Consider the following 14,635-nt stretch of genomic DNA (forward strand, 5'->3'; position numbering starts at 1 on the left):
AGTGCAAAGGACACTGATTTGATGCAAAAGAACTTTGGTTTTATTACAGTCAAGAAAATTACAACTTATAATTACTCTAATAAGAAAGTACAATGTCAGAACGTATTCAAACTTATTGAAGAACAGTACCGTACACACTCAGAGGGGGTTACAATCACTTATAATGACTCTAACAGAGAACAATACATCACATATTCAAAGGGGGTTACAGTAGAATTACACCTCCCACCTCCCACCTCCCAATACCTAATTCTAGCTAGGTTAGACTCCAGGGCAGGCAGGGACTATGCTTACCAATCCTTTTGACAGTTAGTGGTATATCACGGTTTTGGGGATTGCTGGACGCGGTAGGGTCTGCTTGCCGTACCCTGAACGTTGGAGAAGACATCTTGCTGTGCAATCTTCATTTGGGTTGAGTCCGCTGATGCGGTAAGATGCGTTTTGGATCTGTGGGGTAAATACCCGTTTTCTTTGGCTAGAAATAGGTTTCTACCGTCTTTTAGGTAGTGTTTTACCTGTTGGTAGGTCAGGATTAGTTTGTAGAGTGGAAACTTTTCGATTTTTTGGTTTTTTTCCCATTGGAGTTTGTTTCCAGTTTGGTCGATCATGGTGGTTTTTCGTTGATACCACGTTGGCTTGGTCGGTTGCTGCCGTGATGGTGATGTTCTTCCTTCCTTCAGGACTTAAGGACTTCGAGGCTGGAGAAGTTAGTTTACAACTGTTGCGTTGGTTTCTCTCCTTGTCTTGGTGACACCAGTGTAGTGTGGTAGTAGTCTGTCATACCCTCTGTTGAAACAGGGGGCCAGTTATACAGTTTGAGTGGTTCTAATCTTGGCGCCAAATCTGTTCAGAATTCTTTGATTAAATTTGGCAGGCTTGGCTCTTCTTTGTAATATTTTGGTGGGCTCATTAAAAGTTGATATGTTTTGGGTGGGTTGATGTGCGAAAACTGTTTCTTGATGGAAATATTAGTTTGGTAATTGCAATGTCCTTTTGTGTTTAGTTTTTTGTATACAGGCTGGATTGGGCCTCTTTGTGATGTATATGCTGAGATGGTTTTCCAGTTTCAAGTTGATGGGTAGCTATTTTGTAATGTTAATGTCTCTTGTGGAGAAGGATTCTCGAATACCCATTTCTCCAGACAGGTTACTTTAGTCCTCACACCCAGGTAGTCTCACTAATCAGGTTGTCTCCTGTCAGTCCTTTTAGACCCACCCACAGCCTTGAATTTGTCTTGTAAAAGTTCAAAATTCTATTAAAGTCTGTAGTTTCTTCCATAAGCACTTTAGGATTTCAAACTTTCTGGTAGATAGTCCCAAATTAAATTTCCTTTTGAATGAGCCCAAACACTGGGTGGGGGGTGGCGGGGGGGGGGGGGGGGGAGAGGTTCTTGTGAATTTTGCACCCCTTCACGTCCCAAATGATCAGTTCATGAGCATTAACATATTTTGGAGGCATGCACCCATCCCTAAGGCAGGGGCATTGGGGGGCAGGAGGGTGATGTGGGTGGGATGGTGGGGGAGGACAGTAGAGCTGTGAGGGCTGAAGATCTTCAAAGAAATTGTAAAAAATCTAATTTGAACTTGCTGCTTTCCCAAAGGTGATTGACATTCTGAGATCCATTGTCACAGAGAAACTCTCCTATGAAAGGGCAATGAGCCTTACTTCTGTCAGGATCAGAACCTGTGATGCAGCGGTGCACAACATTGGGGGCAACGGAAGCAGCACTTCCAGGAATTTTGGCAGTTGAGTTCATCCTGCCAGCCCCACCCCTTTCTGTGATGTCTGCATGGAAATGTGTGGATGCAATAAGAACCCCTGGGCACAGCCTTTGGCAGCACCTCCCAAACCCACGACCTCTTCCAGCTAGAAGGACAAGGGCAGCAGGTGCATGGGAACACCGCCACCTCCAAGTTCCCCTCCTGGTTAAACACCATTCTGATCTGGAAATATATTGCTGTTCCTTCACTGTCGTTGGGTAAAAATCCTGGAACTCCTTCCCTAACAGCACTGTGGGAGCACCTTCACCACATGGACTGCAGTGGTTCAAGGAGGCTATTTGTTCACAACCACCTTCTCAAGGGCAATTAGGGATAGGCAATAAATGCTGGCCTTGCCATCGATGCCCACATCCTATTAATGAATTTTTAAAAACCTCTGGTTGTAAAATCAGAGAAATAAAAGGGATTCATCCCAGCCCTGCCCCAAATTCTGCCCTCACATAATGGCGATTTTGCATTCTTAGAGCTGAGGAAATTTGGGTCTCACATCTCAAGAAATTGGGTGAACACAGTTGATGACTTTCTGTCCATTAAAATCAATAGGCTGCATGCCCGAAATTTTCTTGCATGCATTCCTCATGATTACCACTCTGCAGTGAGAGAACTAGATTATAGAATAATATTCATGTTTGAACCTAGACAATGAGTGTGGACAGCCATGGACGATATCACCACTCATCCCCCTGCCGTCTTCCCCTGGTGTAAACACTTTCTAGCAGGGTTCACTGGATGGTGAGAAGCAGGAACCATGGCTGATTTATCTCCTCCTTAATCCAAGGGCACTGAGATCTACTTTAGCTCCATACTATCACACTGGTTAACGTAGAACACTTAAATGTCAATTCCGAGGCCTAAGAAGCCTACATGATTCCGGTCGACACTGAGCAGTACATTCACCAGCTGAGGCATTGGGAAAGTCCATTCTCTTCTGGATATTAATTTTGTGTTCTCTTCAATCATTGTGATATCTTATTTATTTGTAGAATTCCATTTAATTTATTTTCTCCCCACTTTATTTTTTTGTACGCCAACATATCAAAGGGGTCATTTTCTAAAATCACTTTGTGGGCAGGGACGGAGGTGCATATTGGAAATTAGGTACGGGCTGCACATGCCTGAACTTCCGATGTGCACTGCTAGAGATTAAGACTTCCCACCAGGACTGCAGCATTCTAAAGTTACCCCTCAAGAATATTTAATAACTTGTTTATTGAAAGGTGCAAGAAAGTAATCTAGATATAATATTCCATTCCTCTTGGAACAGGAGTGACTCAACTGTACCGAATGCATCCTCAGAGAGTCAGGAACTCACAGCTTACCAGATAAATTTAGTGCCCGCATGCTCCTGAAAGGAGTGTGAGTTGGAGGCAGAACTGCGGGATCACTGCATTTAACTTATACCTGTACACAATCATTAACTTGAGAAGATCCACAGAAAATTGTTATGTTGTGAATTAACGTACTATGATCAATTGGTGCTTACCTTTAGTTACATTACTGAAGAGGGACAGGACTCTAATTGGGTTCTGTCTATTTATAGGGACTGGTGCATAGATTCGAAGATGTTCCTGATATAAAATGAATATTTGACATTTTACTGATGTTAAACTTTTGTGCATAATCTTGCCTGCATTCAGATAAACACAATAAATTATTTCAGAAATCTAATTTTTTTTCTGTTTGAACAATTAATGCAGAAATACAAAGATAACTTTAGAGTTGGACATAACCTTAGTTTATATTCTTTCATCAATTAGGCTGCAGTTACCACACGATCATGAAATAGAGCTAAGCCTTTGCAGTTCCTGTTTTAATCAAAAAAAGTATAAGATAGAAGGCACAGTAAGTTGTGTAGATGGGAGCAGGAAGTTACAATGGGACAGAAACAAATTAATTAAGTGGGCAAAACTGTGGAAAACAGGTTGAGGTCATCTAGTTTGAATCCAAGAAAAACAAATATTTATTTCTGATGAAAGACTAGAAATTTGGAGGAAGGAAGGGAAAGGGATTTGGGTATCTAGATACACAACTCACAAAAGCTAGTGCACAGATACAAAAAGAAATGAACTAGAGTAACAGAATAAGAACTATATAGGGCTGGAAATTAAGTTTTGAATCGTAGTGGTTTTTTTGGCGGAAAAAACTGTTATGGGCTAGACTTTCCACTTTTGCGCACATCACGCAAAAATGGGCGTTATTTCCAGCGTTAGTGGTTAATATGGGTTTTGAGATCACCGGATTATCGCCCATTTTCAAAATTCCAACTTTCCACTTTATAAAATGGGCGTTACCACGAGCGATGTGAAATGGGCATCAGCATTAATAAACTGTCGGCGTCCATAGCAATGCCATGGCAATGGTCGTTTCCCGCGTTTCAGGAGGTCAGGGGTCATCAATACATGCAGGAGAGAGGGAGCAGAGAGGAACTGAAAGCATGTGTGGGTGTGTTGTGTGGTTGTTTGGCTTTTGTGGGAGGTAGGAGATTTACCAGCAGCAAAAATAATTGAACGCACAAATAACTTTGTTCGCACAGAGTTTTGGGGGAAAAATATATAGTTTTGGGGATGGAGGAGGCGACACAGCACGCTGTGCAGACTGAGGATGCTGGCGAAAGCAGTGAGGTGGAAGAGGAACTATTGGGAGGATGAAAACGAGCTCAGAGATTCTCCGATTCTTCTATTTTGTTGGGAGGTTTGGGGGAAGGGGGTAGGGGGGTGCCTTGTTTTTTTGCATTTGTGTTCTTTATGAAGTTTTGTTGGAAATGTGAACACTTTTATGAATGATATAAATGTCATCAATTTGTTGTGGGTGAGGTGGGGTGGAGTGGGGTGTTTTCTACAGTTATAATTATAATTTTATACAAATGTTCTCATTAAATGTTTTTTATTTCGCATAACCTTGTTGCGCATTGTCTCAGATAAGACCGCTTCTCCCTGTAAGTATGTGAGGTATAAGTTCTCATCCTCCTCCTCAGTGTGCCACCTCTGTGACTGGGCACATAATGCTCTTGAATATACATTCTGCCATCTCTAGTCTGCAGCATGTGCTTAACAAGCTGCTGAGACATCACACTTTCCAATTCCAACGTGAGCTGATAAACAGTATTTCTTTACATTTCTTATACTAAGGACTCAAGTTTCAGCCTGAGTTGCTCCTATTTTTTGGAGCAACTAGTTTAGAATGGAGCATCTTAGAAATTGCAATTCTCGGCATTTAGTTTGCTCCAGTTCTAGTGAGTTAGAATAATTTCATTGTAGAACAGATTTTTTTTTCAAAAGGGTGCGTGTCCAGCCACTTGCGCCTGTTTTGCAAGTTTAGGCAGCGAAAACTTACTCCAAACTAACTTAGAATGGTGGAGGTGTAGATTTTTGTATTCTAAGAAAAACCTTGCCTACACTTTAGGAATTAGGCGTAGGGAATGAGAGATGTGGGGGTGGGAGGGAGGTGCGGAAGGGAAGTAATTGAATTTTACAAGCATTTAACAGTTTCACTTCTACAGATAAAGAGCCATCCTGAATAATAAATGTTAAATAAAGCAAATAAAAAATACATTGAATTTTCCTAGGAATTTTCCTGTCTGAAGCAGCAGCAGCAGCCTTCTAGCTGCGAAGATTCAGGCCGTTCGGCCAGGGGACAGGGGCAGGAGGCGTCAGGCCACACACTGCGCATGCGCGCACGCTGCAGCGCGCATGCGCAGGGCTGCTGGCACGACATTGGCTTCTGTGAGCTAGCCCCGCCCCCCTGCCAGCAGAGAATCGGCGCTATGCTTTGGCCCTGCTTCCCGCAGATGCTTCCATGATGCGCCGACCTGGAACGGGCCCGATTCGAAGCGGAGAATCCCGCTGCAAGTATTAGGCGCACTTTTATCCCACAAAACAGGCGTGCCTCTTGGAGGTGCTCCATTCTAAACTCGGCCCGAAACTTGCCCCCTATATGTTTGCCTTTGATCACTATATTCGATGCATCCTACCAATAAATCATAGCACCTCAAAGGTACATACAAACGCCAACCAGGCTCTCAACTCTTCTAATTGATTTACTGCCGTAATAAAACCTCCCCTACCTAAACAGAGTTATCAGGTTGACACATTCAGTGGAAAGATAATAGTAGGATGTGTAAGAGTCACATCCTACTATTATCTTTCCACTGAAGACATATTTTTCCCAAAGGGACTGAGTGTAATGTAGCCAAATTTGCTGATGATACAAAGATAGGTGGGAAAGCAAGCTGTGAGGGAGACACAAGTTTTGAAGAGGACGCAAAGAATCTGCAAAGGAACATAGATAGGTTAAGTGAGTGGGCAAAAATTTGGCAGATGGAGTATAATGTGGGAAAAGGTAAGGTAGAAAGAATAAAAAAACAAATTATTATTTAAATTGAGAGACGGCAAAATGCTGTGGTACAGAGGGATCTGGGGGTCCTTGTACATAAAACACAAAAAGTTAGCATGCAGGTACAGCAAGTAATTATGAAGGCAAATGGAATGTTGGTTTTTATTGCAAAGGGGATAGAGTATAATAGCAGAGAAGACTTGCTACAACTGTACAGAGTGTTGGTGAGACCACACCTAGAGTACTGCGTACAGTTTTGGTCTCCTTATTTAAGGAGGGATATACTTGCATTGAAGGCAGTTCAGAGAAGGTTCATTAGGTTAGTTCTTGAAATCAAGGGCTGTCTTATGAAGAAAGGTTGAGCAGATTGGGCCTATACTCATTGGAGTTTAGAAGCATGAGAGGTGATCTTATTGAAACGTATAAGATTCTGAGGGGGCTTGACAGGGTAGATGCAGAGGAGATATTTCCCCTCGTGGAGGAATCTAGATCTAGGGGCCATAGTTTCAGAATAAGGGGTCACCCATTTAAAACGGAGATGTGGAGGAATTTCTTCTCTCAGAGGGTTGTGAATCTTTAGAATTCTCTATTCTGCTTTTCTATTTTTCCTACCAAAGTGGAGAACTTTATATTTCCCCACATTATATTCCATTTGCCATGTACTTGCCCAACCACTTAATCTATCTATATCCCCTTGAAGTCTCTTTGCATCCTCCTCACAACTTACATTCCCACCAAGCTTTGTATCATCAGCAAACTTGGGTATATTACATTTTTATATATCCTTTCTGAGATGTGGGGCTGGATTATAATGGAGAAGGCGGGTTGAGGGTGGGGAGTGGGCTCTGAGGCCGGCAGGAAACCCTAAAGAACAGGATTCTCAAATTTACCTGCAGGGCCCGCAGCTGACCAGATTGAGAGGCTGGCTGTGCTGAGTGAGTAGGCGTGCAGCACTAGGCCACACAGAGGAGGGAGGTAGTGTGCTCGTAGTGCTTGTGCCGGGAAGAGAATCTGGGGGGGTGGGGGGTGTCGGGCGGTAGATCGGGGGCTGGACCGGGAAGAGGATGGGGGGGGGGGTGGGGAGGGGAAGTGAGGAGGATTGTGAGAAGATTGGGAGCCCGAGGAGCAGGATGGGGAGGGCCGGAGAAAAGGGCGAACTCAGCGGTCTGGGCAGGGTGGGCCTTGTGGAGTGATCAGGGGCTAGGGTGGGTGGGGGAGTTGGGGGCCTCGTGAAGTGATCAGGGGCCAGAGTGGGTGGGGGAGGTGGGGGCCTCGTGGAGTGATCAGGGGCTAGAGTGGGTGGGGGCCTCGTGGAGTGTTCAGGGGCCAGGGTGGGGCGAGTGTCAAGCTTACATGGACAGTTTCCATTATAATTATGCATATGGGAATTTATAATGGAAAATGTTAACAGAAAGTGCACACAAATGTAAGGTTTGTTAAATACAGATGCATAATTATCCTAAAAGGGCAGGAGGCTTTATGCCATCAAGTGTGATAAACATAAAGGATGGAGGTCACAATGCTATTAGAAACATAGAAACATAGGAATTTACAGCGCAGAAGGAGGCTATTTCTGCCCATCGTGTCTGCGCCGGACGACAAAGAGCCGCACGGCCCTTCATCAGCAACTCTAAAGATTACATACAAACCCATGAACAATGACGGGAGGGCAAAGAGCACCCAGCCCAACCAGTCCACCCCACACCACTGCAATACCCCTTATACTGAAACATTCTACACTCCACCCCAACTGGAGCCATGTGATCTCCTGGTAGAGACAAAAAACAGATAAAAACCCAGGCCAATTTATGGAGAAAAAATCTGGGAAAATTCCTCTCCGCCCCATCCAGGAGATCGAAACTAGTCCAGGAGATCACCCTGGCCATACTCTATTCCCTGCAGTACTTACCATTATATCTGCAACGACCAACAAAAGGTCATCCAGCCTAATCTCAATTAGCAGCTCTAGGTCCGTAACCCTGCAGGTTGCTGCACTTTAAGTGCCCATCCAACCATCTCTTCAAAGTAGTGAGGGTTTCTGCATCCACCACTCTTTCAGGCAGCGAGTTCCAGATCCCCACAACCCTCTGTGTAAAGAAGCCCCCACCCCCCTCAAATCCCCTCTAAACCTTCCACCAACCACCTTAAAACTATGCCCCCTCGTAATAGACAACTCCACTAATGGAAATAGACCCTTACTATCCACCATGTCCATACTCCTCAATATTTTGTACACCTCGATGAGGTCTCCTCTCAATCTCCTCTGTTCCAATGAGAACAAACCCAACCTATCCAATCTGTCCTCATAGCTAAGATTCTCCATCCCAGGCAGCATCCTAGTAAATCTCCTCTGCACCCTCTCTAGTGCAATCACGTCCTTCCTATAATACAGCGACAAGAACTGCACGCAGTACTCCAGCTGTGGTCTAAACAAAGTATTATACAATTTAAGCATAACCTCCCTGCTCTTATATTCGATGCCTTGGCAAATAAAGGCAAGCATTCCTTGTGCCTTCTTAACCACCTTATCCACCTGGCCTGCTACTTTCAGGGATCTGTGGACAAGCATTCCAAGATCCCTTTGTTCATCTACACTATTAAGTGGCCTACCGCTTAATGTGTATACCCTTTCCTTATTAGCCCTCCCAAAGTGCATCACCTCACACTTCTCTGAATTAAATTCCATTTGCCACTGCTCTGCCCACCTGACCAGTAGATTGATAACCTCCTGCAGAACATGACTTTCCTCTTCATTATCAACCACACAGCCAATTTTAGTGTCGTCTGCAAACTTCTTAATCATACTCCCTATATTCAAATCTAAATCGTTGATATATACCACAAAAAGCAAAGGACCCAGTACTGAGCCCTGCGGAATTCCACTGGAAACATCCTTCCAGTCACAAAAACATCTATCAATCATTGCTTGTACACACATGCCCTCAGATGAATTGCACACTATTTCACCAAAATGTCTTCATCAGAAATTGACAAATTATACGTGGAGATAACATGCCGAATTTGAGCTCCCATTGGCGAGCCTTGCCTGTCAGGTGAGTATAGTGAAAATTTGATTGTGCACTGCTGCAGTTGTGAGCCATTAAAACAAATTGATGGGAAATGATGGTCAGGTCATGCCTGAATTTCCAACATGACTCCTGATTACTACGAACCTAGAAAATGGCTCTAATAAAGTTAAAACTGAGGCCGTTTGCAACTGAATGTTTTTGTTTATGACTTTGATAGGGAAAGATAAAACCCCATATGCTTGGGTCAGTAGACACTACATTCTCAGGGCTCAATTTTCCCCAGTGATCTGCACCATTTTTATGGCACGTGCCACTTTTTTTTGCCTAAATTAAAATATCCAAGTTTTCCCAAAGATTGTGCGCCAGCGTAACTCAGTTAGTTATGATTTTTTTAGGTTAGTTATTTTTTGCGCCATAACTTTTTTTTGGTAACCTGATGTCTGTGCCAGTTTTTCACATTTATGCAAGTTTGGCCAACTTACATTTCTTCTAGGGCAGCATATGTGACCACTCCCAAAAAACCTTCTGGGCACTTAAGAAAAACCAGGTCACATTAAAAAATCGGCACAGAAAGACGCCATTGTTTTTATAGGAAGTTTTGGAGGGAGTCAAGAACACAGTAAATATGCATCATGAAGCTTAATTTTTTTTCACAGTTAAAACACAGACAATGGAAGTCTATGCAATTCTTTAATTTGGGATTTTTTCCAAAGTGCCATGCCACCACCGAACATATCCAAACCGGAGTCGAAGGTCGGAGCACTGGACGGCAGAATCAGTCCCTCGCCTGGACACAGTGACTCGGTGCTCGGCTTCAAAAGAAGCCTAGTGGGGGGGGGGGGGGGGTGCAGTGTGGAAGTCGAACTGAAGAGATGAGAACCCTTACACTATGCAGCAGCATCAAATGAAGCCTGGGGGCAGTGGCGGGGCGGGGGGGAGAGGGAGCGGGGAGGCTGTGTGTGGAAGCCCAACTGAAGAGATGAGAACCCTTACACTATGCAGCAGCCCAGGGGTTGGAGGGGATGGGGGATGGGGGTGTTTGCCGAGCCCCTGTGTCTGTGCGAGGGAGCGATTCCGCCAGCTGAACCTTGAGCCCGGTGAGGAGACATTCGGTCGATGGTGGGGTGGTACTTTGAAAAAAAATCTAAAATTAAAGAATTACAATAGGCTTCGGTGCCCCAAATGTCCTCATTTGAGTGCCTTGCTTCCCGTTCTCAGCAAGCCTATTGCACATGCCCAGACCAGGGTGTGGTCCATACTAGGGCATCAACCTTGGGGAGAGAGTGAAGAAAGAAGTTTGTTCTGCTGTTTTGAGCTTCTTGCAAAGGTACAATTTAATCATGGAGGCAATACGGACAATGCCATACTTTGTGCAAGCCTTCTGCATGATGGTGCTGCAAAGGAGATGATTGGTTCGACATCATCGCATGAGGAACCTCAGAGCACGTAGGATGATGGGCAGGAGGCCTTACCCACATCGGGTATATCAATACAGGCATTTATACCTGCAGCTGAGTGATGCAGATTGTGTGAGAAGGCTGTGCTTCTGCAAATAAGTTGTAACTGAGATCTGTGAGTTAGTAAAAGCAGACCTGCAACCTAGAAGCGCAGGAGGATTGCTTTGTTAGTTGAAGTGAACGTTACAGCTGCACTTTCATTCTATGCCTCTGGATCATTCCAGGCCACGACTGGGGATGTGTGCACCATTTCTCAACAGGCAACACATATCTGCATTCAGCAGGTGACTGCTGTACTATATGCTCGGGGAAATGACTATATAACATTCCCCATGACTGCCCAGGCAATGTGTAAAAGGGCTGTGGGTTTCTCTAGGATTGCTGACTTCCCACAGGTACAGAGCTGCATTGATTGCACCCACAGCGCTTTGCGAGCACCTTTGGAGGATTCCGAGATGTACAGGAACAGAAAAGGCTTCCACTCCATTAATGTGCAGCTCGTGTGTGATGACATGCATTATGTCAGTTTGATGCAAGATACCTTGGGAGCACCCATGCATTCATCCTGCACGAGAGTGCTATATCTGCCGTTTCAGCAGTAGCCAGAAGGGCAGAGCTGGCTACTGAGAGACAAAGGGTACGACCTCGCCACCTGGCTCATGACGCCCCTACACTTTACCCAGACGGAAGCTGACTGGGAATACAATATGTCACACATTGCGATGCGCAGCATAGTAGAGAGGACCATTGGCCTCTTGAAACAGTGTTTCCAATGCCTGGACCATGCCGGAGGCTACTTGCAATATTTCCCTGAGACCGTCAGTCAGTTCACTGTTGTGTGCTGCATGCTGCATAACTTAGCCATCATAAGGCAGCAGCAGCTGGTAGTAGAAGGCCCACCTGAGGGTGAGAGTGGCTGATGATGAAGCGGAAGATGCAGATAATGAGGAGGAGGAGTAGGAGGACGAGGAAGTCATGTAACTACTAGGACCTGGAGCACAATGACGGAGGAGGGCGGGCTGTCGTGCCCTTTTAACGATTGCTCGAGCCTTGCGCCAGCAGCTCATCTGTGAACACTTTTCTGCCTGAAGGCTCAGCGGTAACTATTCCAAATGGACCCATGTTTACTGTTTGGACCTGTTCCGTAATGTTGTGTTAATGGAACAAATAATGGAAATGATTCTTCTTTACTTCAAATAGTTGTGTTAATAATGGAACAAATAATGGAAATGATTCAGTTATAATTTAAAATATATTTTATTCAAAAGTTTAACAAACACTTGTTTGTACTTAACTTAACTTTTTAAAAAATATTCTTGGATCATACTTTAAAAGTTTTCAGTTAAGATCACTTAAAAACTCTAAGATCACTTACAAACTTTTAAACTGGTAAATTTATATAACTTACAAAAAACTTTTAAGTTCAGAACAGTTACAACAGTAACAACAATAATAACATTAACAACAACAGCAGCAGCAAAGAAAGGCTGCACCCATCTCTCCTCCACCTTATTCTAAGACTGCTTGCTGCGCTTGGTCTTGTTGACTCCGCCCCTCCCCGCAGACGGTGGTGCAACGTTTCTCAGATTGGAACCAAGCTTATTCTTTCGAACATCTCGGGTAATGCGCACTTCTTGATGGGGTGCATGGGCAGGCGATAATGTGGAGGCTGGTCTGGGGATTGGAGTGGGAGTGGCAGTTGACTCTGTCAATGAGTGCGGGGTCTGGGTATGTTCCATTATTGCAGCAGCTAACTCTGACATTCTCTCCCTCATGTGCCCTGACAGTGTCTCAACAACCTCCAACATTCCCTCCCTCATGTTCGCCAACAGTGTCTCAACTACCTGTGACTTTCCCTCCCTCATGTTGACCAACAGTGTGTCAACTACCTGCAACATGCCCTCCCTCATGTTCACTGGCAGTGTTTCAACTACCTGCAACATTTCCTCCCTCATGTTCACTGACAATGCATCAGCTATCTGTGGCATTCCCTCCCACATGTGCACTGACATTGTATCAGCTGCCTGTGACATTTCCTCTCTCATGTTCCCAGTGTTCCCATTTCTCGTGAGCGTGTAGTTACTTCACCCGACAGTTCTGATACCTCATCACCCACCCCATTGATGGTGTCCAGGAGTGATCGTTTAAGGTCAATGCTCTCCGCACTCATTGCCATCATCTGAACCACATCTGTTAGATCCTGCATCTCAGGAGAGCGCTGTCGAGCTCTTTTTTTTCTCCTCACCCCGGGTGTGGCTCACTGCATCTCACTGGGACCCCCGCATCTTCTGATGGTGGGGCCCTGGGTGTGCCTAGCGGCATCCCACTGTGATCCGCAGCCTCAGACGGTGGGGCCTTGGGTGTGCCTCACTGCACCCCACTGGAATCTCTGGCCTCAGACTGTGAGAAACCAAGAAATGTCCCACCAACACTCGTACACGCCTGGCACCTCAATGGGCAGCATCTGCACCTCTTCCAGAGTGAGTACAACTGTGGGAGCTTTACCATCCCCTCCCCTTGCTCCTCCCACTCACCCCCATGCTCTTGGTCTGAAGGTGGAATTGGAAGATGTTCTCCTCTTCAGGCTTATCCACGTCTGAACCTTCTTCTGCATCAGCTTCAGCCTCGTCAGGGTTGGCCTCAAGTTCTGTAAAATATAACAGAAAAGACAAATGGTTTGCAGCAGAGGAGAGGGCGGGGTGGGTAGCATGAGTAGGCTCACACAGTGCAGGCAACAGGCTGATTTGAAGGACCACGAAGAATGATAGCACATTGTATCAACTGAAGCGTAGCTGACAGAGACATCCCCATGAAGCAAAGCATGGCTAGCCCACGCAGTACTTAACATTTAGCAAGGCCAGACTGTACAATTTGCAGGACTTATCCTCTCCCTTGAGTGTAGGCCCAGCATGAGCAGTGGTGGTTGTTTTTCTCTAGGCAGGACCCATTAAAGCAGCATCCCGCTCTTCCAAGGGTGTCAGTGGGTGCAGATTTGCCGGGCCTTCTCCTGTTTGAGTTCTTTTGTTGTGTGCCACCTTCCTCTGCAAAGATGAAAATATAACGTTTTAGAGAGGGTGTCTTTCTGCTGGGTGGGACATATACAGATGGTCACATTTACAATTGAAATTTCATTGAATAAATGAAAATATTACTTGCACTAACTACTTGATCAAGGTCCCGCCACTTCTTTTTGTACTGGCCTCGACCTCGGGGTGGTCACCACTGCACAGTAATCTTGTGCAAGTTCCAGCGTTTCTTCATTTCTTTTGGTGAAACTTTTATGTGACCTCTGTTGGTGTCCAGCTCATGCAATCTGGCCTCGATTACAGTAACCAGTGCTTCTACTTCATCCTGTAAGAAATTCTTGGTCCTTGAGCTGCATTGCATTTTGTATTGCCACTCCGATTTTTCCACTGAGAATTAAAGTTCTCACACACAACTGGCTCTTCAAAAATGTCCTAATGCCGGGAGCTGTACTGGGCATGCGCGCCCACAGCAGTCATGTCAAAAACGTCCTTTTTTTTGTACATGCGCAGAACGCGGAGGCATTATTTTTTATCGGCGCAGACATTAGGCTCCACTCCCCAAAGCGAAAGGACCGGCTGCACGGCGCCAAATTCAAAAGATAGAACGGGGAAACTTGCTAGTTAGTTTTTTGAAGTAGTCGGGGCTAAAAAAAAAATGGGTGTAACTCTTGCAGTTCGCCAAAAAACGGCATTAGGGAAAATTGAGCCCTCAGTCACACATTTAGCTTTCTACACATATTCCTCAAAAACACTCTATAATAAAGAAAAAAAACTTGGATTTATATAGAACCTTATAATATCCCCAGGATGTCCAAAGCATCCAATGAATGGCATTTGAATCAAGTATAGTCACTGGTGTTCTGTAGCATGATATATCAACTGAAGTTTAGTCACTAATGTTATGTCCCATGTTACTCAGTCTATAATTAAGGATAGAGTGTTTAAACACCTTGAAAATTTTCAGCTCACCACGGAGAGTCAGCATCGATTCATAAAGTTTAGGTCATACC

General features: G+C 44.8%; 1 protein-coding gene across 1 annotated transcript in view; it reads right to left on the reverse strand.

Moving 5' to 3' along the window:
- The window catches only part of LOC139274593 (DNA (cytosine-5)-methyltransferase 3-like), a gene marked incomplete at its 5' end in the record, with an annotated part of 131,400 nt that overhangs the window by 37,915 nt on the left and 78,850 nt on the right, over positions 1 to 14,635 (reverse strand). Inside the window, one exon of the mRNA XM_070891273.1 lies at positions 3,265 to 3,349. Within this exon, the coding sequence (XP_070747374.1) occupies positions 3,265 to 3,349 (85 nt within the window). The remainder of the gene's footprint in view (positions 1 to 3,264; positions 3,350 to 14,635) is intronic.

This window comes from Pristiophorus japonicus, chromosome 10, assembly GCF_044704955.1.
Source record: "Pristiophorus japonicus isolate sPriJap1 chromosome 10, sPriJap1.hap1, whole genome shotgun sequence".
Classification (NCBI taxonomy): domain Eukaryota; kingdom Metazoa; phylum Chordata; class Chondrichthyes; family Pristiophoridae; genus Pristiophorus; species Pristiophorus japonicus.